Source organism: Phalacrocorax carbo, chromosome 7 (genome assembly GCF_963921805.1).
Source record: "Phalacrocorax carbo chromosome 7, bPhaCar2.1, whole genome shotgun sequence".
Lineage (NCBI taxonomy): Eukaryota > Metazoa > Chordata > Aves > Suliformes > Phalacrocoracidae > Phalacrocorax > Phalacrocorax carbo.
In genome coordinates, this window is record NC_087519.1 from 2,308,796 (window position 1) to 2,333,805 (window position 25,010).

General features: G+C 44.8%; 2 protein-coding genes and 1 long non-coding RNA gene across 4 annotated transcripts in view; 1 reads left to right on the plus strand and 2 right to left on the minus strand.

Moving 5' to 3' along the window:
• Window positions 1-3,150, minus strand: C7H15orf61 (chromosome 7 C15orf61 homolog). The gene is made up of 2 exons (XM_064456040.1): window positions 2,516-3,150; window positions 1-732 (listed from the first exon to the last, which is right to left on the minus strand). The coding sequence occupies exons 1-2, from the start codon at window positions 2,850-2,852 to the stop codon at window positions 605-607; spliced, it is 465 nt and encodes a 154-aa protein (XP_064312110.1). The 5' UTR covers window positions 2,853-3,150; the 3' UTR covers window positions 1-604.
• On the plus strand, window positions 1,927-16,536 carry LOC135314256 (uncharacterized). 2 transcript variants are annotated; one of them, XR_010373691.1, is made up of 3 exons: window positions 1,927-2,564; window positions 13,422-14,250; window positions 15,419-16,536. It is a non-coding gene; the product is annotated as an uncharacterized LOC135314256 (long non-coding RNA). The 2 variants fall into 2 exon arrangements; XR_010373692.1 differs by having other exon boundaries at window positions 1,952-2,564; window positions 13,422-14,076.
• Window positions 5,862-25,010, minus strand: part of IQCH (IQ motif containing H) — a 73,155-nt gene continuing 54,006 nt past the window's right edge. Inside the window, exons 17-21 of the mRNA XM_064456041.1 lie at window positions 16,536-16,709; window positions 13,416-13,541; window positions 11,881-11,942; window positions 9,331-9,439; window positions 5,862-7,971 (exon numbers count right to left, since the gene is read on the minus strand). Coding sequence (XP_064312111.1) covers window positions 7,870-7,971; window positions 9,331-9,439; window positions 11,881-11,942; window positions 13,416-13,541; window positions 16,536-16,709 — 573 coding nt within the window. The 3' untranslated portion in view covers window positions 5,862-7,869. The remainder of the gene's footprint in view (window positions 7,972-9,330; window positions 9,440-11,880; window positions 11,943-13,415; window positions 13,542-16,535; window positions 16,710-25,010) is intronic.

The window sequence follows — 25,010 nt, forward strand, 5'->3', positions numbered from 1 at the left end:
AAACATATTTTAGATATTTTATTTAAATATAATTTGAAGAAATGTGATACAGCCATTTTTAACCTCTTGGGGTAGTATTTTTCCAAACAGTCTTCCAGGCAATTGTGAATAGCCAGTGCTATGGATTCATTCAAACACGCTTGCAGCTATGACAATTAATGCATTATGAAACATCTAGTCAGAGTCTACACCTAAGCAGCTTTCCAGGGACATTCTTAAAATGTCTAGTGTAGACACCATTTAGTTCCCTAAGCTGGTAGATGTGCCTCTTTAAATTGTCACAAGTTTGTTCAGCAGTACTAGTCACTGCCTTCCATAAATTCTGATACCCTTAGAAATGTTCATTCTTCTCCCAAGGCTTCTACTTTTTCAACTTTACTGACCTCCAAAAAAATAAATCTCTTATGACCAAAAAGTCCATGAAGCTTCCTGAAGACAACATGTTAAGTCAAAGAACACACTATTAAAAAAAAAACCAAAACAACAACAAAAAACAAACAACAAACAACAGTTGCCTTTAGTTCTTTCTAGTCAAAGGGAGTAGGTATTTGTAGCAGCTGTAACACAGAAACCCACCAAATGACAGGTACTTGAGGGTATGATTTCAGTACATTGCGCCTTCGTCTTCTTTATTTAGAAAATAAATAGTAACTGGGCCACGACTTGTATGAACAGTCTCTGTGACACTGACAAAGAACCAGGAGCCAATTCCATATAGTAAAGTTGGGATGCCTAAGAAAAGACAAAAACACGTTACATACGAAAACAGCAAGCCAGGAAAATTAAAACCACCTATTAATAGTAAAGAATAATGACTCCAAAATGAAATTAGAGGAAAAGTGTTCCTTGTCAACATTTTGCCTTTCCTGAAATGCTTACAAGCAGCCAGCAGCACATAATACCCTTCCTGTGTATGAAGCACACAAGAATCAGAAAGCAGCAATACGCAGGAATTAACAGAAAAAGAAAACGGGAGGATAGCGGTGCGAAAGAAATGAAACGCAGGCATGTATACAGCCTGATTTCTATCAATTAAAGAAAAAGTATATATCCAAACACTAAAGCACAAACTCCCTGGACAACCACGTAGTTATCAGTCCAGAGTTTGTCTGTGTATCAGAGCAGAGGCAGGAAGACAAATAGGCAGTGACTCCATAGACCAACATGAAGCTGCTCTTGGGAAAATTAGATCAGCATCAAGACTGCCAACTCCAGCAAAACTGCAATGAGCAGAAAGGTGTATATACAAAAAGTACCATCATTTTTAGCACTGCCGAGTTACCCATCTATTACAGATAACAATATTTTATTTCAGGGGGAAAAATGGAAATGGATTTAGGCCCTGAATCCAGTAAGGTACAGAAACACCAAATTTAATGTGCTTAAAGTTACCCAAGTGCTTAAGATAGATTCTCAGAAGAGGGAGGCTTTTAGTCATGTTTGCCACTCATTTAAATACGAAACGTGCAGGGTAGCTGCAAGAAAGATGGGGCGGATTAAAGGTCTGACTGTGGAGGGAAAAATAAAGCCAGATTTAAAGTTATTATTATTATTAATAAATCAACCTTTGTAATTACATTTTCTCACTAGGTCAGTTAGAAAGATCAAAAAATGGGGACTAGCAGAGATGTTCTCTAGAAAGTCACTGAGGACTTGCAGAGCAAATGAGATGTATTTTTTAAAATGAAATACGGAAACAAGAAACTGATTAAATTCGTTATGTGACTGTCACCAGTTAAATAAGCACTGTATCCATATAATAAGTTTTGAATAGTAGCGTATTTCAAAGCTTATCCGTATCCATTTCTATATTAATAAGGTGCTGATAAAGCATTATCATTTATTTTCACTGCAGCAGCGCTTTAGGATCAAGAGCGGCCCGAGTCCTCCGCCACATCAGACACTGCCTGTACGTTAAACGCAAAAAAAAAAAAAATAATGAGCCCAGGCACTTTCCAAGAAACAAAGTGCTTTACTTCGCTTCGCCTTGTGCTCGCGTGTTTGCTGAGAGGGCAGAATTTCATCCACGGTAACAGAACATAGATTTTCCGATGGGAAACGGGCCACACCGACTGATGCTAACCGTTTAAATAACGCGCTCGCGTGCTTGCTTTAAGGCGGTTTTAATTTTCCTCCCTCACAACCGGACAGAGACACACGAACTCGGTGAAGCCCCGAAGAGTGCCGATTTACAGCTCACGGCCGCGGGAAGGGCGGGCACGGCTGCGCTCGTGTCCCCTCACGCCGGCCTGCCCCGGCCCGGCGGGGGCGGAGGACGGGGCTCCGCAAGCGCGATTCCCTCCCCTCAGGGGAGCGGGGCGGCGCCCGGCCGGTCGCAGCCCCCGTCCCGACGCCGGGGGAGACGCGGCTCCTGCCGGCGAGCGCCCGTTTGACCTGACCCCGCGGCCGTCCCTCCGGCGAGGGGCTCAGCCCACCCGCCCCCACGGCAGAAGCCGAGAGGGAGCCCTTCTCCGCCGGCGAGGCGAGGCGGGAGGAGGCCCGGGACGCGACTCACCGGCGTTGAGGACCTTGAGGGCGGTGAAGGCGGCGTTCTGCAGCGCCAGGTCCTGCGGGGCGGCGCGGGAGCAGTGGTACTTGATGAAGGGGAAGCAGCCGGTGCGCAGGATGTGGTAGTTGGCGCCGTTCACCCGCCAGTTGAAGTGGGAGAGGCCGAACTGGTCGTTGCGGACGGCGCTGTACTTAACGCAGTAGGAGGTCCAGTGGGGCAGGCCGCGCTGCCGCAGGTGCTGGCTCAGCACCTCCGAGGCGGCGGGACGGGACGCCGCCGCCGCCGTTCCCCGCCACAGCAGCAGCCCCACAACCGCTTCGCGCAGCCACCTCAGCACCCGCATCCCGCGGGGCCGCCGCGGCCACCCCGCACCCAGGGCTCGGCCCGGCGCGCCTGCGCGGCGGCCCGCCGGAGGGCGGGAAGGGGCGGTGGCAGCGGCGGCGGGGTCACCCCGGCGGGGGCCGGGGCTTGGCGGGGGCCCGAGGCTCCCGAGGGGACCGTGCCGGGCTTGGCGGCGAGGGGGAGCGGGGCAGGCCGGTGCGTGCGGCTCCCGGAGGGCCCGGGCAGGGGGGGCCCCGCGCCGGGGCCCTCGGTGCTGAGGCGAGGCGAGGCGGGCGCCGGCTGAGGCGGCCGGGGCAGCGCCGCGGGGTCAGTCACCCTGCCCCGGCAGATGGGCGCCCGTTAACGCTCGCTGAGAATATCACAAAAAATTAGGAAGCTAAGGTTTTTGGAAGTGGTTTTGTTTACAGCCTGCGTGCTGATGGGAGCGGGCTGGGTGGCGTTGGCAGCTGCGGCATCAACCAGGTTAATGTGTGCTCTGGAAAAAAAATGTATTAAATAAGTGAAATTTGACTGTGGTACTTAGTTAAAAACAGTTCTTTGAACGTGTTAGACCCCTTTGGAAAACAAAATGTAACCAATATTCATGATATGATTTTCCAAATAAAACCTAAGGTTTTGAACCATTAAACAGTCTATCTAAGGAAAAAAAAAAGGTTGTGCAGAAGAGTAAACTGAGAAATGGGAACAGATTTTTCCTTTTAATAATTGCAAGCAATATCTCAAACTCAGCAATCCTAAACCACTGAGCTATGTAGTATGAATGTGCTAATTAATCAATTACTACCCAACAATGGACCGTGTTTATTTACTGTAATGTACTACATGTGCGTAGGACCAGTAATTATTAATCATAGTCAGTAACAAATTTGACTCAAGTCCACCTTCCTATAATTAATAGAGTATATAGTTAGCTTTAATATCTCTCTTTATTAGTGGCAACAGTGACAGGATAGAAAAGAAGTTGGATTCACTTGTGGCTCACTACGGCGTAGGGACGAACTAACGTATTACACCTTAACAGTGAGAGTTGCTCTCAGATCTTGGGGTCAAAAGTATATATCGCCTATAAAATAAACGTACCACAACTACTTTGATTTTTAAAAGTACTTATTTCAAGATATTTTGCTGTTGACTTTGTGTTGCTCTATTGTTAAAAGCGCAAGAAGAAGGGAAAAATCCTTCAGCCTCCAGCAGCACAACCTCACACCGGTTAAGGGAACGTAGATGCACCTCTACTCGCACAACGTGCTACGAATGGAATGAAGTAGCATCTGTATTTACAAATGCAGAGCAAAACATTGCACACTTCAAAAATGTGCAAGAATTGTGACCCAACATCCTAAAGATGAGGCAGGAAGTATTACGAAGCATTCTTCCAAATGTCTTTGGTTAATAATATTGGGTTGCACCATTCAGGTCTCTCTGTTCATTGGATTCTGGCATGGGCTGATCATTTTTAACATCAAAGCAGTCTCCTGGAACGCACATCTTTGTGATGAAGCTAAAATCCAGACTAACTTCTTCAGTTGAGATGATACATTAACAAAGGCTGTCAATGATTGTACACCTGTAGTGCCTGATAGCTATAACAAAATCCATAGCCTAAAATGGAATGCAGATGATCCGCATACCGTAAGGAGTACCTCAGCCCCGCAATAGGTGAACTGTTACGTGGGAAGTGGCATTAGGTGATCGCTGCGAAAGGCTGAGGCCCAGGCTAGTTTTAAAATTCCAGGATTCGTTACCTTAACCTAGCCGGAAGGTAGTAAATTCTCCTGGACTATCTGAATGAGGTATCAGAAATCTTTCAGGAAATGGGAAGGGTGAGTGGTGTATTTCAGAAGACACCTGGAAGTGGTTCTGCTGATGAACTGCTTTTTTGACGGATCTGAGCACAGAGCACTCTAAATGTGGAAACTTGGGCGGAATAGCCCTTTTCTGCAGGGCTTTAAACTCAAGTATCTAAAAAGGGGGAGACCCAGTTTCCAGCATGAACTCCAGATAATGTTCTCTCAGAACCACCTGAAAGGGGTAGCGCCCGTGCTACAGACACTATGTCAGTGCTTGCAAAACCAAGATACGTGAAGTGCTGTCAGCTGAATGCACACCTTCATTTGCAGCTCTGGCCCATCAGGAGCACAAAACCTTTATTTTGGTTGTCTGCATCTTCTGCAGCTTATGCAAACCCCACTGCCCCTCGCCTCCTGCCACCACACCTTGCAGCTGGGGAACCAGCTTGGGCTTTTGCTGTCCTTAGCTGCAGAATTCTTTGGCAATTTCCAATGAGCAGCTGCACCTGGGCCACCTTTTATCTTTGGATTCCCACTTGCTTTTTCCTCCCAGTCTAGATCATCTTCTGATTAGTGCTAAAATCCAAGCTACAGTTCAAGGACTCTATTATGACTATATTTCTGACTTATATAATTTCATTTTTTGTCTGCTCTTTTGCTAAAAAAAAAATAATACATTTTTGGCACCAGCAGCATGGGAGTTGAATGTGAGAGACTGTAAAGCAGTTTCAATCCTTCCATCAGCCCAACGCTCAGAAGTGTTAATAGTAATTAAAAACTTTTTCCTCAAAATACATTTCACACTTTGCACATAACTGAGAAATCTCTCTCGCCATGGGAACTTTCATATCACTTGTTCCCTGCAAAAACAGGTACAGTTTTCTTTTGTCAGAATAGAACAAAGACATAAGGAAGTGCAGGTTTCTTTTACTCCTAGGACACTGCAGTCTATTAAGTGCCAGTGAACTAATGAGCCTCTCAGACCTTATGTTGTTCTGGCTTGGATCAAGGCTTAATTTTCCTTAACCCTTAAGAAACTAGCGGACTCCTAGGTTGATGCCACCATGCTTTTCTGTGCCTCTCTTTTCCCCCAGGACGTTGCTTCTGCTACCCAAACAGGGACATGATATAGCTTGGGTGTGAAGCTAGCTGAGAGATCTACACTGAGCTGCTCAGCAGCGGAACAGGAGAGAGCGCATTACGAATGCGGTGAGGAAAAAGTCAGAACAACACACTGTTCTGCAGCCTCTCAAAGCAGAGCAGAGAACAAGACGTGTCTCACCTTGTTGGAAGAACTAATGAGCAATTACACTGTGCTTTTTGGCATATTATTTCTTGGCAAGCGAGAGGTGATTGTTGTACCTACCACAGCCAAAAATACCTCTGCTACTTTCATTTCTAACCATAAAGAATTAAGACTTCCAGGAAATTCATTCACTGGCTAAATTTCATGTTAGAAAAATCTGTGTGGGCTCTGGTATATCCAAAGCGATGACCTTACTGAGATCACATATAAGAAAGGAGCAAAACCAACCAAATAAGAACTAAACAAGTCTTTTAGACTTTTATTTGAGGCAGGGATTAGAATTTATGCAGACATTCTCATCTGCAACGAATTACTTCTGTGACCAAAGTAGAAGAGAAAAAGGCTAACGCAAAAGATAACGTATGAATGATAAATGCATGATAAAATGTATGATAAATATATGATGAAGTGGATAAAAATGGATGATAAATAATAAAAGACAATGTACGAAGCTAACAGATCAAAGACTCAGGCATTGGAAAAACTGGGCACCGATCTGCTGCAACTGCTTGGTCACATTCATTATCCACCTTAAAAACTGGTTTTGCCTGAGTTTTTTGGGAAGTAATCCCAAAGGTACTTGCCGTGCTTGGGACAAGAGTATGGAGAAGATTCCCCCTTCCATAGTCACATTTAGAAGGCGTTGTCTGTTGGGGCATTAGAGATTTGATGGATAAAGACAATTGTATAAGTGTAACTGTTGTCCTTTGACATAGCAGTGCACAGCAGTGGTGACAACAAAAGTCACCAGTATCTGACATACAGAATCTCTGATGGACAGGCAGATCCGCAGAAGCCCTGGTTTACTGGGAATCGTAGTACAAATGTGATTCCAATGTCCTCTTAGAATCTATTGTTGAGCTAGTGCTAAAACTACTATTTCTGATAACTTGAAAGTGAACATAACTGCTGCAAAAATCTGTAGATAACAAAAGAGCGAATCATAACCATACGGACAACCAGTTCCAAAGAGGAGTCTGGGTTGCTGGCCTTACTGGTAAGATGGCATTTAAGTGTATTTATTTGTAGGCAGAACACTGGACCTGTTTTCGTGTTGGAAGCCTGTATTTCAGAAGACAATATGCTTGAAAGGGAATTTAGGGCCACATGACTCTCTTCAAAAGAGCACGATCTGGGCTGATCTAGTGACAGGCAGCGCGATCCCCCGTGTATATCCGGGGGCACATGAAACAGCAGAAAGTGGCCTTTTCATTGTGTCACACCACTAAGACTTACTGGAATACCTTGAGAGGTTTGGGAACTCCAGGTCTGCAGGGGTGTTAGCAAACTGAATCCGACTCGGGAGTTTTGCCTCAGGGAACAGAAGGGTTCATTCCACAGAGACGTCTCAATTTAGAGTAAAGAGTTCTTCGGCTTCTCAGGCAAAGACATAACGAGATCCAATTCCTGCAAGTTGAAGGCAAACAAATGCAGACTGTGCTTAAGGCACTGGCCTTAACAGGAAGGATAATTAACCCATGGGAGAGTCTGCTAGGGGTGTAGCGGATTGTTTATGAACCTATCCTTATGAAGAGGTGTCAAGAAGAGTTCTAAGCTGTAGGCTTGATGGAGGAATCGCTTGGCAAAACTTTAAGGTCTGTGCTCCTCAGGTCAGAGTAGATCGTTCGCTCTGTCTTGGAGGCAAGGATTCTATGAATAAGGTTTTAAAAACAGATAGTGTACTTCAGGAACGACAATATGAACATCAGGGGCGTTTATCCTGATCCTCTGCTTTTCAACAGTTTATTTTTGTGAGAGAAGGGATATTCTTCTAAGCACCGCACTCAGAAACGGTGAAAATGTACTGCCTCCGTTAATATCGCTTCACGTGCCAATGCAGAAGGAAAACCAAACCTGTTCTTACAGATGAGAAAGCGTTTCCAGAAGCATAAAGAATAAGGCACTTAAACGTGTTCCGTTAACTATTCTTTCAGAGCATCTGCTTTCGAAGGTTGCTCCTCTTCCAATTTCAGTTTGTTTTCTGCTGTAATTCCTAGAATTGCTTCAATATCTTGAATTGCCATCTGTAACAGATTCAAGGAATACAAGTTATTTAATGGGCATTATAATGAAATCTAGCAGCCAAACCGCACAGCTGGTAGTACTTGCCTTGAAAAGGTAACCCATGTTACACAGGACATGAGGCACCAATTAAATTTACTGTTACTTTGGGGACAGTTGGGGGAATTATTAGCAAATATGTACAAATCCCAGGTAAATAAAAAACACAATTCATTGCAATTTGTACTTCTAATTAACTAACAGGTGTTCTAGTTCATGTATGTAAATCATTGTTAACTCACTAGGAAGACGAGTTGCCTCATATATTTCTTCAGTAGTTGCTTTTCACTCCCTGGTATTGGAAAGGGGAGTTTTGTTTGTTTGTTTATTCTGTAACATGTTGAAATTTAACTCTGTCTTCTCTAAAACTGCCATTTCACACTCTGCTTGTCAGAGGAAAATAGAGTCAGTTCACGCTGGAAAGAACCTGATAGAAATGATGTGATTTAAGATACAAATCTGTAACACGGCGCTCTCCACCTTTCTACAAAATGCTTACAGGCGGGATCTTAGAAACCTTTTATAAAGTTAAAAGTGATAGAGTTTAGCAAGAGAACTCCCTCCGGAAAGTTTAGCTATTCTCTGGAATCAAAAAGCAGCATTGTAATGAGCGCGTGTTTCAGGGCACGGGGTTGGATTCATTATTGCTTTGCTGTCTCCTTTTGCCAGCAGGGTCGTCACAAAGGGCCCTCCGAGGAAAGGTGGGCCCTCCTGGGGGAGCGTTCCCCGCGTGACAAGCCCCCGCGCTTTGTCCTGCCTCCCCCCGCGTCACCCCAGCGCGTCCTCCGGCACACAGGGACGGGCGCTGCGGGCGGATTCAAAGAACGGAGAAAACTGGGAACAAAATTGACTCGTGCAATTGACGGCGGGGTGAAAGATGTGAACGAATGGATTAAGTCCTCAGCGGCTGCCTGCTTAAAAGAAATCAGCGCTAATAATCTAAGGAGCTATTATAAACCGAGAAGTTTATTGCTAATTTAAGATTCCTACCTTGATGGCGTCCCTCTAAAATAAAAGGGACGACTGGCAGAACTGTCTGAGGCAGTGCCAATAGCTCCTTTGCTTCTTGCAACGGACAGTCAGGAGCATTCTGTTTCCAATAATTTCAGGCTAAAGTATGTCTCTTTTCAAAGGAAAAGTTTCAAACTTAAATTTAACTAACAGGTTCATTGGGAGACTTACTATATTGACCTAGACACTGTAAAATACATACCGCTAACAATAAAAAAGGAATGGTTTAGCACTTGTTTGTGATACAGCATGAGGTATTTTCAGCCCTTGTACAGAAATTAACCAGGATCGTTAGTTAATTAACACCTCACCTTAAAATTGGTCTCGCCTTGCATATTAGGTGCTGATATTTCTTGATGGATGATGAAGAGATTGCGAGCAAAGGTCATGAGGACCCCCTGGAGATCCTCTCCGATTGTTCTGTTAATGATATCCAAACAAATGAGTTTACCAATGATTCCCTTCACATGCTTAAAAACAATCGCCCTCTCATTTGTGCCTGTCTGGTGATGGAATTTAATGAGTATTTTCAATCTCACAAGGTGGCAATCTTCAGGGAGATATGAAAGATGAGGCTCCATTTTAACCTGTCAACAGGAAGGATTTGTGCAATAAATAATTTTTATTAATCAACTCAGCAGAAGTAGGCAGTAAGGTTTCAGCCACTCCAAGTAAAAGGCCACCTCTGAGTTAGGACAGAGACAGAGCAACTCTTTAAACACCTACATTAGTTCAGAAGAGCTGTTGCTTCTGCCCGCAGTTTCTCAGGGACATCTGAAGGAGAAATGTTGGCAGCATCAGCATTTCTCAGATTGTTGTACCTTCGAGGCTTTGGTTCCTCAGCGGTACAGACAGACTCTCGATACATGCGATCTTACAGAACGGGATATTATGCTGAGGAAGAGCATTTACTGACTGGGAGTGGCAATAGGTCTCCAATGTAGTAAAATAGATGATAATTCATGTGGATGTTTCAGGTATTTCAGTGATTTTATAATCTCGAACCGCTGTATTCTTGAAAATATTTCCAAATTAAGATAATGAAATTGCCTTGACTGGTTCTGTCTTGGCCTCACAGAAAACCAGTCCAAAGAAACCAAGCTTTCTGTTGAGTTATTGAGCTGAATCAGCTCCTGGAGAGGTGTGAAAGTACCAGAGGTGATGCAAAAGGAGGGTCAGGAGGGAGGAGAACTCCATAGCTGGGGTCAAGGAAGGAAAGAGCTCACCTTTCAGCCTCAGCGGGCTGTTAGGAAGGTTTAGTGGCTTACAGGTGTCTAAATCACTTTTTAAAATGGCTCCTGTAGACATTTTACAAGTTCTTGTTCAGTGATTTTCTTTCAAATATATCTTAGAGCTGCCGACATTGCGACGGCGGGCGAGTGCGGCGTGGTATAGCGACATCTAAGCTTTAAACAAATCCGACTCACTTGTGCACTACCGACGGCCGCGTCCACGAGGAGCTCGGTACAGGCTGGAAGATTCACAGCCCTAGAAACAATCTTTAGGACTCATTTAGTCCATTCCCTGTGCTAGGGCAGGATCAATGCTACTTACATCTTCCTGACAGGTTTGTCTAATCTGTTACTAAACACTCAATGACAACCACACTGAACAATCTAATTAGTTCTTCGCTTCCCTCACCATCAGAAATTTTTCTTGTGCTAAACATGAATCTTTCTTGCTGCGAGTTAAGTTCATTTCTTCTTGTCCTACTACCAAAGACACGGAAATCAGGTTTTTCCCTCCCGCAGAGGCTTTTTATGTGCTTGAGGATTGTTAACGGCTCTCACTTTGCCTCCTCCCCCCCAACCCTTTAGTCTTGCCTTGTAAGTCACGCTTTCTAGAACTCCAAACATTGTCATTGCCTCCCTCCGAGCAGAGTGGAAGGATTACTTCCAAAGTCTCCCAGGTTATATTGTTTACCTCTTTCTGTAAGATCACACCGTGACTTGCAGGCAGTGCGTAAGCCTCTGTAGCTCACAGGTCCTTTTCTGCAAAGCTAGTTCTTCCTCCTATTCATCGCTGCTATCTAAGCGTAACTTCTTGGACCCGGTTCCAACTGAACATAATTTTGGTTTTCATATTGTTTCTTCAATTTGTCGAGATTGATTTGAGTTCTGTTCCTGCCCTCCCAAATACTTGCAGTCACACCCAGCACTCGAGGACGCTGTTTTCTTATCCAGGTCATTAATGAAATAGCTCCAGCATCGAAGGAATCCAGAACAGGCTGAGCACAGGCCATTTCAGCCCCACTCGTTATTTCCTATTTTGGCAGTAAACTTTACGTAAATTCTCTCTTGAGGAGAGGTTTTCAGTCAGTGTATAGCAAGTTTGTGCGGATTATGCTTTCTTAGACTTCTTAGGAAAGGCCGATACGTCTAAAGAATTACTGAACTCTCAGATCTGCTGTTGCCTGACTGCCGTTGACCTCTTCGTGAAGAGCAGTACAAACAGGCGTTAAACTTCAACCTTTGCATCACCTATAGTTAGGTTTTTAATAAAGTTGCCTGGAAAAGTAAGCCTGTGCTAATCCGCGTGCTCTCACAGCTAGATTGCTATTGGCAGCGAATCCAGCTCTTGTAAAGCTAATTGCAGGTCTTTAGTCTGCAATGCAGTCAGGCTTTGATCTAAGCAGACTCCTGTATTCGCTTTTTTTTTATTACCAAATGCTTTTATTACCTAAAGCCTCCCTAAAACTTTTTGAAAGGCACTTTTTCGAACAGTAGAGCGAACCTGAGTGCGTGGGGGTCAGACGGTTCGTTTCCTGCACCGCCTTTCTCAGAGCCCGAGCCAGCGCGCTGCGGTGTCCGCTCTTCAAATCAAGTGTTTATGGGACTGTGGAACTGCGAGTGGATACTTACATCATTCCCAATCTGCATCGCTTCTGATCTTCGTACAATATAAAAACTGTTCCCTGTTTTTCCTGTTAAATAAAAAGACAAAGTTGCTTGAATTATTCCTAAAGTAGTGATAATTATAACATACTAAACACAGAGAGCAAGTACATAACCATATCTAAGGAAGGCTAGTCTTGAATTGTGTGTAACAGATTATTGCTCAGTGCAAGTAGATCATTGCTCTAACTTATTGTAGAGAATCCATCGGCTTTATGTAACTAGGACACCTCTGCCAGAGTCTATTCAACAGCAAATATTTCTGTTCCAAAGTAGGAAGAGATGGTCACAAGCATCTTAAAAATTATCTCCTTGTGCAGTTATTTTCATCAGGAGACGGGTTAACCCCTAAAAGCCTTACACACACTTGAAAGACAGTGAAAATATGTTTAAGTTTTCTTGTCCTTCAACTTTATACTTCACCTTAGCTATGTACGGGACGGGAACTGCCATTAACCCCCCCACTCCGGTTCGTCGCGGGCCTGGTACCGGCGACAGTTTGGTCAGCAGCAGCACCCCCAGTTTGATGTTTTGAAGAGCTCAGTGACAGTTACTGCCTGTCACTGCGAGAGGTCTCGAGGGCAGGTGCCACCCCTGGGCAGGGTTTATGCTGAGAAAACACGTCGAACTCTGCATTTCCCAGAGCAGCCCTGTGCCTCGGCATCGGAAATCTCTACCTGCTCTTCTGTCTTGTGTAACATCATCTAAACTCCTTCACGTTTCATTCTTTTACAGTTTTGTTCGTAAGCCTTAAGCACCTCCTTGCCTAGCAAAGGCTGCATTTTCATGTCTTCATTCCTCCTTCTGTTCCCTGTTATCACCCGACCTCTTGGCCTCTGAAGGTGTATCTGCTCCTACGGGTACGGAGGCGTGTGAAAGGGCACATTATGAAAGGCACATGTGAAAGGCATGTTATGGCCAAGCGCTCTCGTGAAAACTCAGCGCTAGCCCCGTCCTAAACCCAAGCGCAGCCCCTGGCTGTCAGCCGTAATCCTTGTTGCCCGCTGCCGAGCGAACACACCTGCCGGGATGGCGCTCTCGCCGTAGTCCCCGAGAGAGGCACTGTCTCACTCCCTACGGTGTAGCACAAACAGGCTGTAATACTCGTCATCCTTCGCCGCTTCCAGCCTTAAGCCAAATCAGATAGGTGCCTCGGTACCGCGGTCCTTCAAGACTTACACCCCAGTTAAAGTAGAGCTGACAGGGAAGCTTTATAATATTAGACTAATTTCCACAGGAACTACTGAAGACCTTTATGCAATTCAGAGTTCATTAATTAGCATCATGAAAACAATTTAAAATAAAATCAATCCTGACGTAGACCAAGCCCTCCTCAGCAAAACCTTAGAGCAGCGCCTTGCCGTGTTTTTAACAGAGCATTTAAACATCGTAGGACGCTAAACAGAACTTTACATTGTGCTAAGTGGTTTCACCATATTAGAATTTACTTACAAAAATTATGCAGAGTGAATATCACGTTTTCTAATCTTTCCCGTTCGTACCTGCAGGTCAAATCCAACCCCGTGAGCTTTACACATCTGGAGGAGGACACGGTAGTAGATTACTGAAAGGCTGGAGTGCCTCAGCTGAGCGCTTGCTACCGCACACCGGCTGCGTACTGGAGAAGGCTAGAGAAAACAACACCGCGTTCTTTATTTTCATACCGGTTTATATCAGAAACCAACGATTCACTGTTTAAATGGCATTTTCTCAGTGAACTCATGGAAGTGCGCAGCAGGGCTCCGCTCAGAGGTATGCCTGCTCATCCTGATGTCTACTGAACACAGACATTTCCGTGCAGCAAAATTAAAGCCTCGTCTCACACCGTCCGTAAAGCCTTATATTATAGACCAGGCCTACAGAATCACTCTTTATGAACCACATTTTTATATTTTTCGCAGCTTCATCGGTAACTGAGCCCTGTGAAATCATTCTTGTGGATCCTCTGAATCCATCCTGCCCTGTGGTAACACGTGTTGTTCTAGACTCAGCTCTTCTCAACAGCAGAAATTCCAAAGCAGATAATCTGGGTTTAGCCAAGACCGAGCATTCTGCTGTAGCATTAGCGTGCATGACTTTTCCAGCAAGGCTTTGAGGAGACCAGGCCCGCAACTCCAAGGGGCTCCAAAGCTGGTACCGGTGGAGTTTGTGCCACGGATAAAAGTCAGTACCTCGTTTGAGCTTAAACTCTTACCAGTGCTTAGGACAAAAGAATAGAGACGTTGCATTGAGTAGAACCGAACAGAGACGTTCTCCTGGAGAACCGAGGCTTTCCTGTGATGTTATTTTTAACACTGGACTGTTCATTCAGAGTGGGGATACTGCTCGCTGAAGCATGTAATTTACAGTCTTTTTTTCTAAAATGATATTTGTTTTGACATTGACTCATTTAAGTTGACATAGTTGAAATCCTTATATAATACATCTCTGCCTGAAAATTAATCATGTTTATAATATTCTGAGAATTAATAACACCCATTGCTCAAGTCATTAACTTAAAAAAGGAGCTTCCAAAATCTGTTCTCTGCAGTAGGGGACCACAAATAAATGAATGCTTGATAAAATAATCCAAGTAGCAGTTTAACAAGCGTAAACTTGAATGTGGCTGCAATAACACAGAACTATTGTTTAAGGGTTGGCATCAGGTTGATGAGGTGCTTATTTCAGCTACAAAGCATGCATACACATGCATAATGAACTGCAGTATGAATTATTAATGTGTTGCTTATTTAGCCTCATCTGTCTAGAAGATAATGTATCCTAACTATAATGAGTGATTGGTTTTGTACATAATTACAGTAGCAGCAGTATCTAGGAAATTTGTTCTTTCAAAGAAGGAGTTCTAAAAATAAAATCATCACACAAACTCAGTTGCTGCTCCGTTTTATCAAAATCAAACCTACCAGGACTGAGAATATATAATAAATTAAAAGGGACAGAATCATTATTAACATCATAATTTTACACAAAGTGTTTTACTTAATCATTCATTACAGATCATGTGCTGTAAAAGCATTTGTCTCTTGGTTTGTTTGTTTCTTTTTCTAAAGATATTTTCCTGAGGAAAAAATGCATTTCTGTGGTTAACTCTTAAGGAGATAAAACCCTCAAAATACAGAAAGAAGGAAAATAAAGGATATAGTGAAAATTTATGTTAATTCTGACAGAATTTTAATTAAAAAAAAAGTTGCTACTTGATTACTTTTCATTTCTAAAACTTGTTCTACTGGGACTAATCATATCTAATTTACTTCTCTCCAACTCAAAGTGGTTGCTTGACAAGAACAATAGATCAAGAGCTCATTAACCTCTAAATTATAGCTCCATGGCATTTTTGGAACGGTGCTACATTCCTCCTCTATGTATGAAAAAAAGGGAGTCGTGACTCTTCTGTCAGGATGTGTAAAACGGCACCTGCTTTATATCTAGATGCGTGTATAGGCGTGTACTTACACGTGCCGTTCTTATTCTCTGACTTTTCTCAAGGCCTTTCTTCCCTTTTCAGAGCCGTAGTAAATCCTGCACCAAGACTGCTCTGATGTAACGAATCAGCATAACCAGCAAGTCACACGCTAACCACGCTTCTGCGACAGCGCGTAAGGACGTCAAAGCACTGCACAAATACCATCTTCTTTAAAATCGCATCCCTGGCAGGGACTATAATGGACTCCAGAGTTTTCAGAGAGATGAAAGGCGAGGCCCGCGAGCACAGGTGCCCCAGCGCGCATCATTTCGGTGCCTACGCCTGCAGTCCTGAGCGCCTCGGCTTCGTGCGCAGCACCCGCGGAGAGCCGAGCACACGTGCATTCACAGCCCGTGGCACCGAGCGTGGCCAAATCTGACCTGGCAATAGGAAACAGGTTGAGCGGGGCGACTTCGGGGCTCGGCTCTCTTGCTTGGTGTTGATGGAGGGGCGGCGGCGGCATGTTCCTGCTCAGGGAACTCGCCTTGGTTCGGGTGCTATGAGTTTTTCTTCCTGTTCAAATAACTGTGCCCATAATTAATACTGAACTATTAATACTGAACAGTTGGATGGTTGCAGAACTAAACGAGCCTTCCGAGGACCAACATCTGGGTTTAGTTCAAGTGAGAGCTGGGAGGGATTTAGGTGTCCACACCCTTCTGCAGTTGTAGCCCTGATTGTTTTACGCTCAGTTTTGTGCACGAAAGGACAAAGCTGGGGTAGAACGTCAGTGCTCTAATTCCTGACCCCAAACCAGAGCTCATGAGCTGAAGGCTCAGATTTCTTCTTGACTGCTTCTGAGTTACTCCTGTAGCCAGGGCTGTGCTTTCACCTCCTTCCTTTTTCTTGCAACATATAAATTACCATATTTTTTACAACTTGAAAACTACCTGAAATATTTAGTAGTTACCACCCCAAACCAGTATTACTGAGTACAAAGGATGAATAATCGGGTACCCATAATCATCCAGAACCTTTGTTTAATTTCTAACGTGATGGTATCCCATTTACTTCTTCATTAACCTTGTAAAATCTAAAAGTAGCAGTTTAAAATCTGAAAGGGGTAGATTCAGCTCCTGTAGAACAGTGGTCTAGGACAGGTTTTAACTTTTTGGTAGTTCATGTTAATAATTCTATTTGTAAACAAGTCACTGCTTACAGCACTTGCCTCCTCACGCTGAATACGTTGGCTTTTCATTTTCATTTTCTTTGAACCAAGAGATACTTCAAAGCGGCTGGAGCGACAATCCAGATTTCCATCTGTCACGTACAACATGAGCTGAGTTAAGGCCAGCTGGTCACTATAGCAAAGGTCAAGGTCTGTTGCCCACACCTAATCAAAACACAAACAGGTGCATTAAAACTAAAAAAAAAAAAAAAAAAAAAGAGAGAACAAGAAGGGTGAAACTCGGCAATCGTGTGAAGGAAGATCTACGCCTTTATTTTCACGCACGTTGGTACGCACACGTGTGGTTTCCTTGTGCTGGTGCATCACTGGCAGCAATAAACTGCTTCCAAATGGGAACAATCAGAATTCTTACGTAACTTCAGAAGTAACTTTTCAGAGACAACGGAAAGGCTAAGGACAGAACAGTGACTTGAATATCAACATTTTAGCAACAATTAGAAAAAGTAGCTATTTGAGCTCAACAGCCGTAAAGCCGGTATCACACTAAGTAGGTGATTATCTAAATACTAAATATCACACCTGGATTTTTCAGCTGAAGAATAATTAAGGCCAAATACATTGACCGGGCTGAGTTGCAAATAGGTATTTTGAGATAGAAAAAGAGAAGTTCCAGAAAGCAAAGCTAAACTGGGTGAAAGGAGGAGCGTGGAATCCATGTGTAGGAGTAGGTGTTGGTCATCGCAGGGGTGGAGCGAAGCCCGTCCCTGTTGCCTATCAAACAGCAGGTGCTTCGGCACGTAGGAAACCATACGACTTGCGGCACGGTTCTGCTTCCGCTCATGCCGCGGGGTTGGGATGCTAATTCGGATCCATGCTCACGTAACTACCCAAGGAACCAGACCAGGAGACCGTAGGGCTACCAGCAGAACGTGTCCCACAGGCGGGCGGGAGGGAAGCCCACCCCACCCACGTGCAGGACGCACTTGTGGGCAACGATAAAAGCCTCGTAAACTTCCAGAAGATTTCAAAGCACTGAAGCACGTACAGGTCGGGCAGGATTTGTGAGGGCAGTCCACGCTGAGGGCGTAGCAGAAGTATTGCTTCCACGAGGCTCCTCTGCCCCCAGTAACCTGAGCATGGTTTTACCAGTGAGTTTCCCCCATTTAAAAAAATGCTTGTGCCTACTACGGCAATGAGGAACGGTAACGCGCCCGAGTATCTGCCCTACAGTGGACCCCTTTAAAACAAATCTAGCAGTGAATGACTTGAATAAGCCTTTGAATGGTAAATGGCGTCATTATAAGGATATTAAGAGGTCAGGCAGTCAAGGCCTCTTGGTAAACTGGAGTTAATTTCTGAATCGCATGCACATAGTAATGCCCTTTTTATAATGGTGAATAAATCACATCAGTAACAGTTGTTAATATCTAACTGCCAAGTATCTGTTGCTGTATTAAATATCCTATTTGTCAACTTAAATATTTCCTGCTGCATGGTATAAAATGCAAATCGGATGCTAATGGCTGGCTTTACTTAGTAGTAGGGGACTATTCCCCAATTATAATGCTTAATTTTCTTCAATAATTTATTCTTTACCATCACTTCTGCAAGACAGGAAGGAGCTTTCATATCGATTTGTACCTTTCCAGTATGTGCCAGCCTTTTCAATGCGCTGAATAGTAATTATAAACTACAACACATACTGTAGAAGCTTTACATTAATTTCCATAAATATTATCAACAAATCAGTAACAGCCAATGCATCTTGAACCTGGTTGGAGTCGGATTTTAGATTCTCGGTTAAAGCTTTGCCCTCAGAAAGATGCAGCAGAGCGTCCTGAGGGGACCGGGGACTGTTGAATATCTTGGATATCCCCCAAGGAAGGGCCTCTAACACCACGAAGAGGAGAAGCAGCTTTTAGCAGGGCAAGTTTCATGCTGGAAATCATGAAACCCAACCAAATGCTAGTTTGAGGAGTTCCTGTTTACTTTCAGAGTGTATCAACTAGTTGATTTGGAGATGGCTTCGTCATCCCAGACCAACTGCCCTCACACCATTGCCTACAAAATTAAGGGCTCAGGGTCATCAGGGTGGACTGACGGCCCTACTGTGTAACACAGGAAAGTGTCTGTCCCTTCCCCTGCCCGGTACTAACATCGTACAGAAGGAGAGCTCTAAATCCCTACTTAAGCTCCTGTCACAGTTAACGTTCCATATAGGTAAAGTCATCGTATTTTTTGCTTTTTTAAATATAGGGTGTAGATCGCCACAAGCGCAAGGGGGAGGAAGGCAAACGTGGCTGGAAGCCACCTGTCCACCTCCTTTCGTTCTGGGCCTGAGCCTGAGGCTGAACCACCCCTACTAGAAGTTAAAGCAGCCAAATGGTCATTACTCTGTGACAGCTGGGGTCGCCCCCAGGGAGTCTTTTCCTGGCTCGGGATTGTCAGAGAACACCACATTGTGGCCGTGTCCCTTTCTGCCCTGGATGTGTCCCAGAACCTCCCTCATGGGGAGAAAGGAAGGAGGATCAGACGGCGTAAGATTCCAGCTCTGTCCTGGCAGGGGATTCCCTTTTGCCGTGGAAATCCAGAAGTGCCCTTTAAATCCCCTTTGTAGTGCTACGGAAGTGGGAAGGACACAGGGTCTGGAAACGAGTCTAACTTTATTTTCATAGGTAATTTTTGCCCTTTTTATTAGCTCAAATGCAGGCCCGATCATTAGCAACTAGTTGACTGACGTCCTTAATGGAACAATTTCTAAGTCTCGTTCCTGTTGCTGAAGTTCACAGGTCCTCTTTGCACAATTATAGGAAATAGGCAACAGTTTTGGTAGTTTTGAGCAGGGCTGGAAGTTCGGCAGGTCCGAGTCTGGCTGGTGGAGCCGTGTGAAGACAAGAGCTACGCAGGCGCTTATAGCGCTCTTATCCTGGGCGTAGGCAGTGGGCATTTGTGCGCTGGCTCCGTCGGTCTGGCACCTTTCACCAATAATATATCAATATATATTCCCAAATGGAAGGGGGTATCATACGAAGCCCATGTTGACCATATTGAAGTTAGCAGGTGTCCCTTGAGTGTAATGACCTAAAATTAATTGCAATAAAGAAAAAAGCCCCAGAATCCTTTCTATCTGTGTCTAAAGAACTCTAATTAGGTGGCCTTCATAGTTGATGACTTCTCATTTTCTGTGACGATGGTACCAGATATGCTAAGATCACATATTTCCACTGCTTTGAAAGCACTTTTTAGCTTGCCAAGCACTCAGCTAAATCAGCGTGGCTAGGGCTGCCTCCAGCAGCAGGTATGGAGAGGAACATGAACTGAGAAAAACATCTAATGCTAGAGCGAGAAGAGCTCCGCATCGCATGTAGGGGACCAATTTGAGCAGTAAAATTTCGACATACCTATTTTGCTGCCTCCTCTGCTTCTTTTGCCATGTTACAACGTCAGAGCACGGGAAGCTCTCATCTTGGCTGCTCCTTCCAGCGCTGATGCTGTTGGCCAGCCGTATCAAAGAGGTGAGCGCAGAAAAGAGGGTACAGCGGAGGAGAAGGCAGGATTAGCAGAGGTGGCACCGGTCGCCCCAAACGGAGACACAACTCTTCAGCTGAAGGAAGAGTCTCTGTGAAGGATGACGGAGACTTCGCAGTAGAGCCAATTCCACAGAGACGGCTCCTCCAACGGCTCGGAGGCACGGGGCACCGTGCGAGGAGGAGGGAGCGCCGCTTAGAGACCTCCAGCACTGCTCCGCACCGTCGCTGGGATTGGACTGAAAGCTTCGCTCACGGATTCTTTGGTTCCCTGCATACTTTGTAGAACTAGATTGTAGGTGGCCAATAAAAGGGCACTCATCATTCTTGACATTACCCCCGTAACTAGAAGGAGCTCAGGCAGGCTCCCGCTATTAATGCCTTTGAAAACTGTGATGTGTAGAAGCAGTTGAAACCGATGCAAAAGTTGCAGGGGCGGGGGGGAAGGTAAGAATGGCACCACAGGAGCTCTAAAGAAGTACACAGGATCAGATAAAAGTAGGGAAGAACAGATCCCGATATAGTCTCTGGCAATGCCTAGTGTTAAGCGGAGCAAGGAACGCCACTTTCCGGCAAGGTTCCCGTTTCAGAGGGAGGAGCATCCTCCCAGTACAGTGCTGACAGAGCCATAAGCCAAGCAGGATGTGGCATTTCTATCCATGGCAGGCTTTTACTGAAAAAAAACACCCTACACAGAAATGTGGGCCTGCTGAAATCAATTAAAGGCTTTCACTTTGTCTCAGGACATAGAATAGCAGCTGTTCCTGCAGTCTATTAAAAAACCCCACCCAAAACGAATGAAAGCATTTCTTAGAAACACCAGCCCAGCCCCACCTTTGTGGCACATAATCTTTAACAGCTCCACAGAGCTCCAAGCACAGGCAGGACCAACGAAGCATCAGACCTGCTTATCAGTTTGGGCAGGAAAGTCCTGAACTAGAGGTACAGCTCTCCAGTAACATCTATTGGATTGCAACAGGTTTTCCTTTGAAGTAATAGAAACTGGGTACCAAAAGCTTCTGGAATGCCTTGAAAACCTGAGCCCTGGTGTTCTGTGGGGGTTTTAAAATTATTTTTGAAAATTTTATTTTATGAATATATTTCCATAGTCTATAAAGCAATGGCTGTGGAGGTCAGGCAGCTAATAACCAGATAAAATTATAATCTCCTCCAGTAAGTCAGGAGCTGTTAGAAGGCCGCCTGTGCAAGGGTCATGTTTATGTAAAGATAAAGAATGATATCATCATACAGATTAACAGATATATATTACTTGAGGCCCTCCTCATTTTCTGAGGATACAGAATAAGGGCATGTATGCAATCGTAGGTACTTACCATCATAGGTGTCACACCCTGATAGGACTGCATGGGAAATTAGCATAACATAAGGAGCTTTAACTTGAGGTTTTGGGACTTCTAGGACACTTATGTATTCAGAAATTAAGCTGGAACAGAGCTCACTGGTAAAATCTAGAACCGATATATGATTTTTCAAACAAGTGAAAGTTCAAAGATAATCAGATCTGGGGTTCTATTATGACTCATGGCTTAAAAAAAAAGCAGAAGCGGTAGTTAAGATTTTAGATAGTCTTACGAGTGGTTTTAGACTAAGCTAAGCAAAGCACAGAGTATGATTTTGCAGAATCCCACCACTGGAAAAAAACATAGTTGGAAGTGCATCCTGCAAGACTTACTGGCTGTTTTGTCCGAGGAAATACGCTGAGGTCTGAAATTGCTCCCTTTTACACAGGCTGCCGAGCGCTGCCAGGAGACGCTCCCCGTCAGCATGCAAGGCTTAAGAGCCTGTGCTTCGTGGTAAAGGCATCTCAAGTGGATAAAGTCACAATTACAGTGTAATTCTTTACAACTGCCATAAAAGTGCTTCAGCTTTAAAATGTAAACTTGAGAAAAACCCATAAATTCTTAAAGAGTTACTAAATTATAGCTTTTCTTTCCCCAGCTTAACTGTTTTATCTGCATCTAGTATTGACGCCTGCGTTATTGTAAAGAGCACACCTGCTATTTTTAAAGAAGCAGTTGAATGACACCGTAAAAATGTCAATTAGTAAAATATTAATGCAACTTGGGCGTTGAAAAAAGAGCTTCTTTTATGACTTTAAAAATTCGCAATAGAATTGATTATCGCAGCGGCGATTGCAGGCAGGATCTTATCCGGCTGCCATCTCGTGGCAGCTGCTGGGATGGTTTGGTGCTGGCCCAAAACCTGACATTTTAGGCCCCTAGAGCTGGCCTTGACCTCTATCCTGCTGAATATAAGACGGGAAGATGGTTAATGAGAACACCGTGGCTCATTTGAAAATGACACACAAAAGATGCTACGTTCTGTCTGGAGAAATCTGAAACGCTCATGTGAATACAGAAGGACGTGTCCCACTGAGAGCACCCCTCGAAGCCTTAACTAAACTGTAACGCCGGAGCGGACCGATGGGCTTCAGAGCCATCTGCGCTCTCCCCTCCTAGCCCCAGACGTGCCTGCGTGGCCGTTGCTGGCTGGCAGCCCCGAAGCCATCCTCCTCAGGGTCTTTCTAAGTCACTGGAACGTAGGGAGAACACCCACCTAAACCTGCCCAGCTCTGTATTTCTCCTTTTGGTACGTTCTCATCTATTTCCCCGCGCCCAGACTGAACTTAATCCAGTGCTCTCTCCCTACTGCTGCAAGAAGTATGGGGCTGGGTAAGCTATCAGACCAATGAAAAAGGTGACTTATGACCCTGATTCTCCAAATTATCTGTCCGCAAATCTATGGATGGAAGTAAATTTATGCAGTCAAGCAGTCCCACTCAATTAAATGGACTTATTTGGGTGCAGCTCCTTGACGAGTTGGGATCTGAGCAGCAGTCAGTCAGTACTGTGCAAGACTTCACTTTGAAGGGTCAAGGCCTTGCTCTTACAGATCAGCCTTGGAGAATAGAGTGGGAATCAGAAGCGATTCAGTCCAAGTCATGCTCCTACTTTTTCTCCTCCATTTTCTCCCCCAAGACAGTGAAAACAGCATATCTCCATCTCCCTTTCCCTCGGGAGCAAATCACGGATGCTTGTAACCAAGACAGCAACAGATTCCCAAGGCAAACAGAGGATTGTGTCAAGTCCCCAGCTTCCTCTGCCGCTCAGGTCCCTGCCGGTGCGCTCACAGCCAGGCGGCTTGTGGCGACCGACGCGTAATCCCACGGGTGCCTCGGCCGTGCTCAGCCCCACGCTGCACTCCGGGCTGGGCGGTGCAGAGCGCGACGCAGGCGGCGGCAGGCTCGGCCTTGCCGCCTTCCTCAGCTAACCCAGCGCTGCGAATCCGATCTTAGCCTCGGAGTTATACAGGAAATAAACAACATGCAAGAAATGAAGTACAAAGCGCAGTAGACCGCAGGACAGACAGGTGTGAAGGCTGTCAAACAGGAGTTAGATGCTCCTACGGGCACTACCTTCAGTGCTGTTGGTTGCCAACTGCAACCTCCTCTAGTCCTATCGTGATTTCAGGAAGAGCTGTATGTAGGTGGAGGGCGATACAATCCGTAGATGCCTCTGAATTACTCGCTGGATGTCGAAGCAGCGGCAAACAGGCCAGCCAGGACCGCGCATGCAGTGACAGACTGAAAAGCTGCGAGGATGAGGGAAGGGGAGCTGGGAGAGACTTGGGTAGCGAGTAGGAGCACACGGAAAGCCCAGTGGAAATATGAGGCAGCGTACCTTACATCTGAAAGGTTACAGCATTGCCCAGCTCCTCTAGGCCTGGGGACAGCACCCCTCTAGTCACCTTTTGGTCAGCGTAGACCACAAGAGAGTGAAGATACAGCTGTGTCCGTGACGGGCACAAAGCTCTGCAGTGACCCACGCAGAGATTACTGTCTCATTTCTGCGTTCACTCTGGCTTCCCGTTCATTGACGTGTGTTCAACAGACGTGCGCTCTTCCTTATCCATCTCACAGAGTCTCTTTGTGCTCCAAAGGAACGCAGCGATGTGACAAAAGCACGTTGAAGGACGTTAGTCGCTAACAGTAGCGATCTTCAAAAGCACAAGCGATGCTCCATTGTTCATATCAAAATCAATTTTATGCTTACGACATATAGATTTTTACAAGCTTTCAGGTGAAGAGCCTGAAACTCAAAGTACGTGCATTTCTTTGCTCTGGAGCCCCCTTCGCACGAGCACGTGGGGCAAGTACGTGTGAAGCCGTGGATTGCGGCGTACAGCTGCTCAGTCCGCAAAGGCAGAAATATGTTTCCACTTATTTGGCCCTTCACATTTCTTAAAGAGTTGTATTTATGTAGTGTGTAACTCTATGAACGTTTCAGGGATTTTTAAGTATTTAAATACTCAGACCGTATTGGTAACAGATGTTCAATGATATATTTAATTTTTAGTTTTACTGAAAATATCATGTATCGGTTGATATTTTCTGTAAATTATAACTTTGAAAGAATGCCTAAGTATACTGTACTTCCAGGAAACGTCTCCGAGCCTTTCAGCTACTGCATTAAAGTGGGCACTTCTGAAATTAGTGAGCAAATGTTCTGAGAGTCTAATAGGATTTCTTGTTTGCCAAAAAAATAGTGCTTACAGGAGCACAATCTTTTGTGCAATCTCTCTCTCGCAAGACAGATGGCATCATTAATTGCCTCTACATCCAGTTAAATTTAAAAACCTGTGCTTAAATAATGTTAAAGTTGTGGTACATGCTGACAAACGTAGGAAATACTGAGGTAGAATCAATTGGAAACAAGGGAAGAAAACCAAGACGGAACAGACAGGAATAATAAGGGACCGCAAGAAACCCTGACTGGTTTAATATGTCCTTGTTCCTGCCAGGAAACGTCACTGCCTTAGCAATCTAGGGAGCATTTCTGCGTTTCAGTGAACTCCTGGCTTGAATGAAGCGATTGGCAAAACTCCCATTGACCTCGGTGGTTGAGAATGTCATCCCTTAATCTTTTTAAAGCAACTTTACATGGAAGTTGTCCAATAT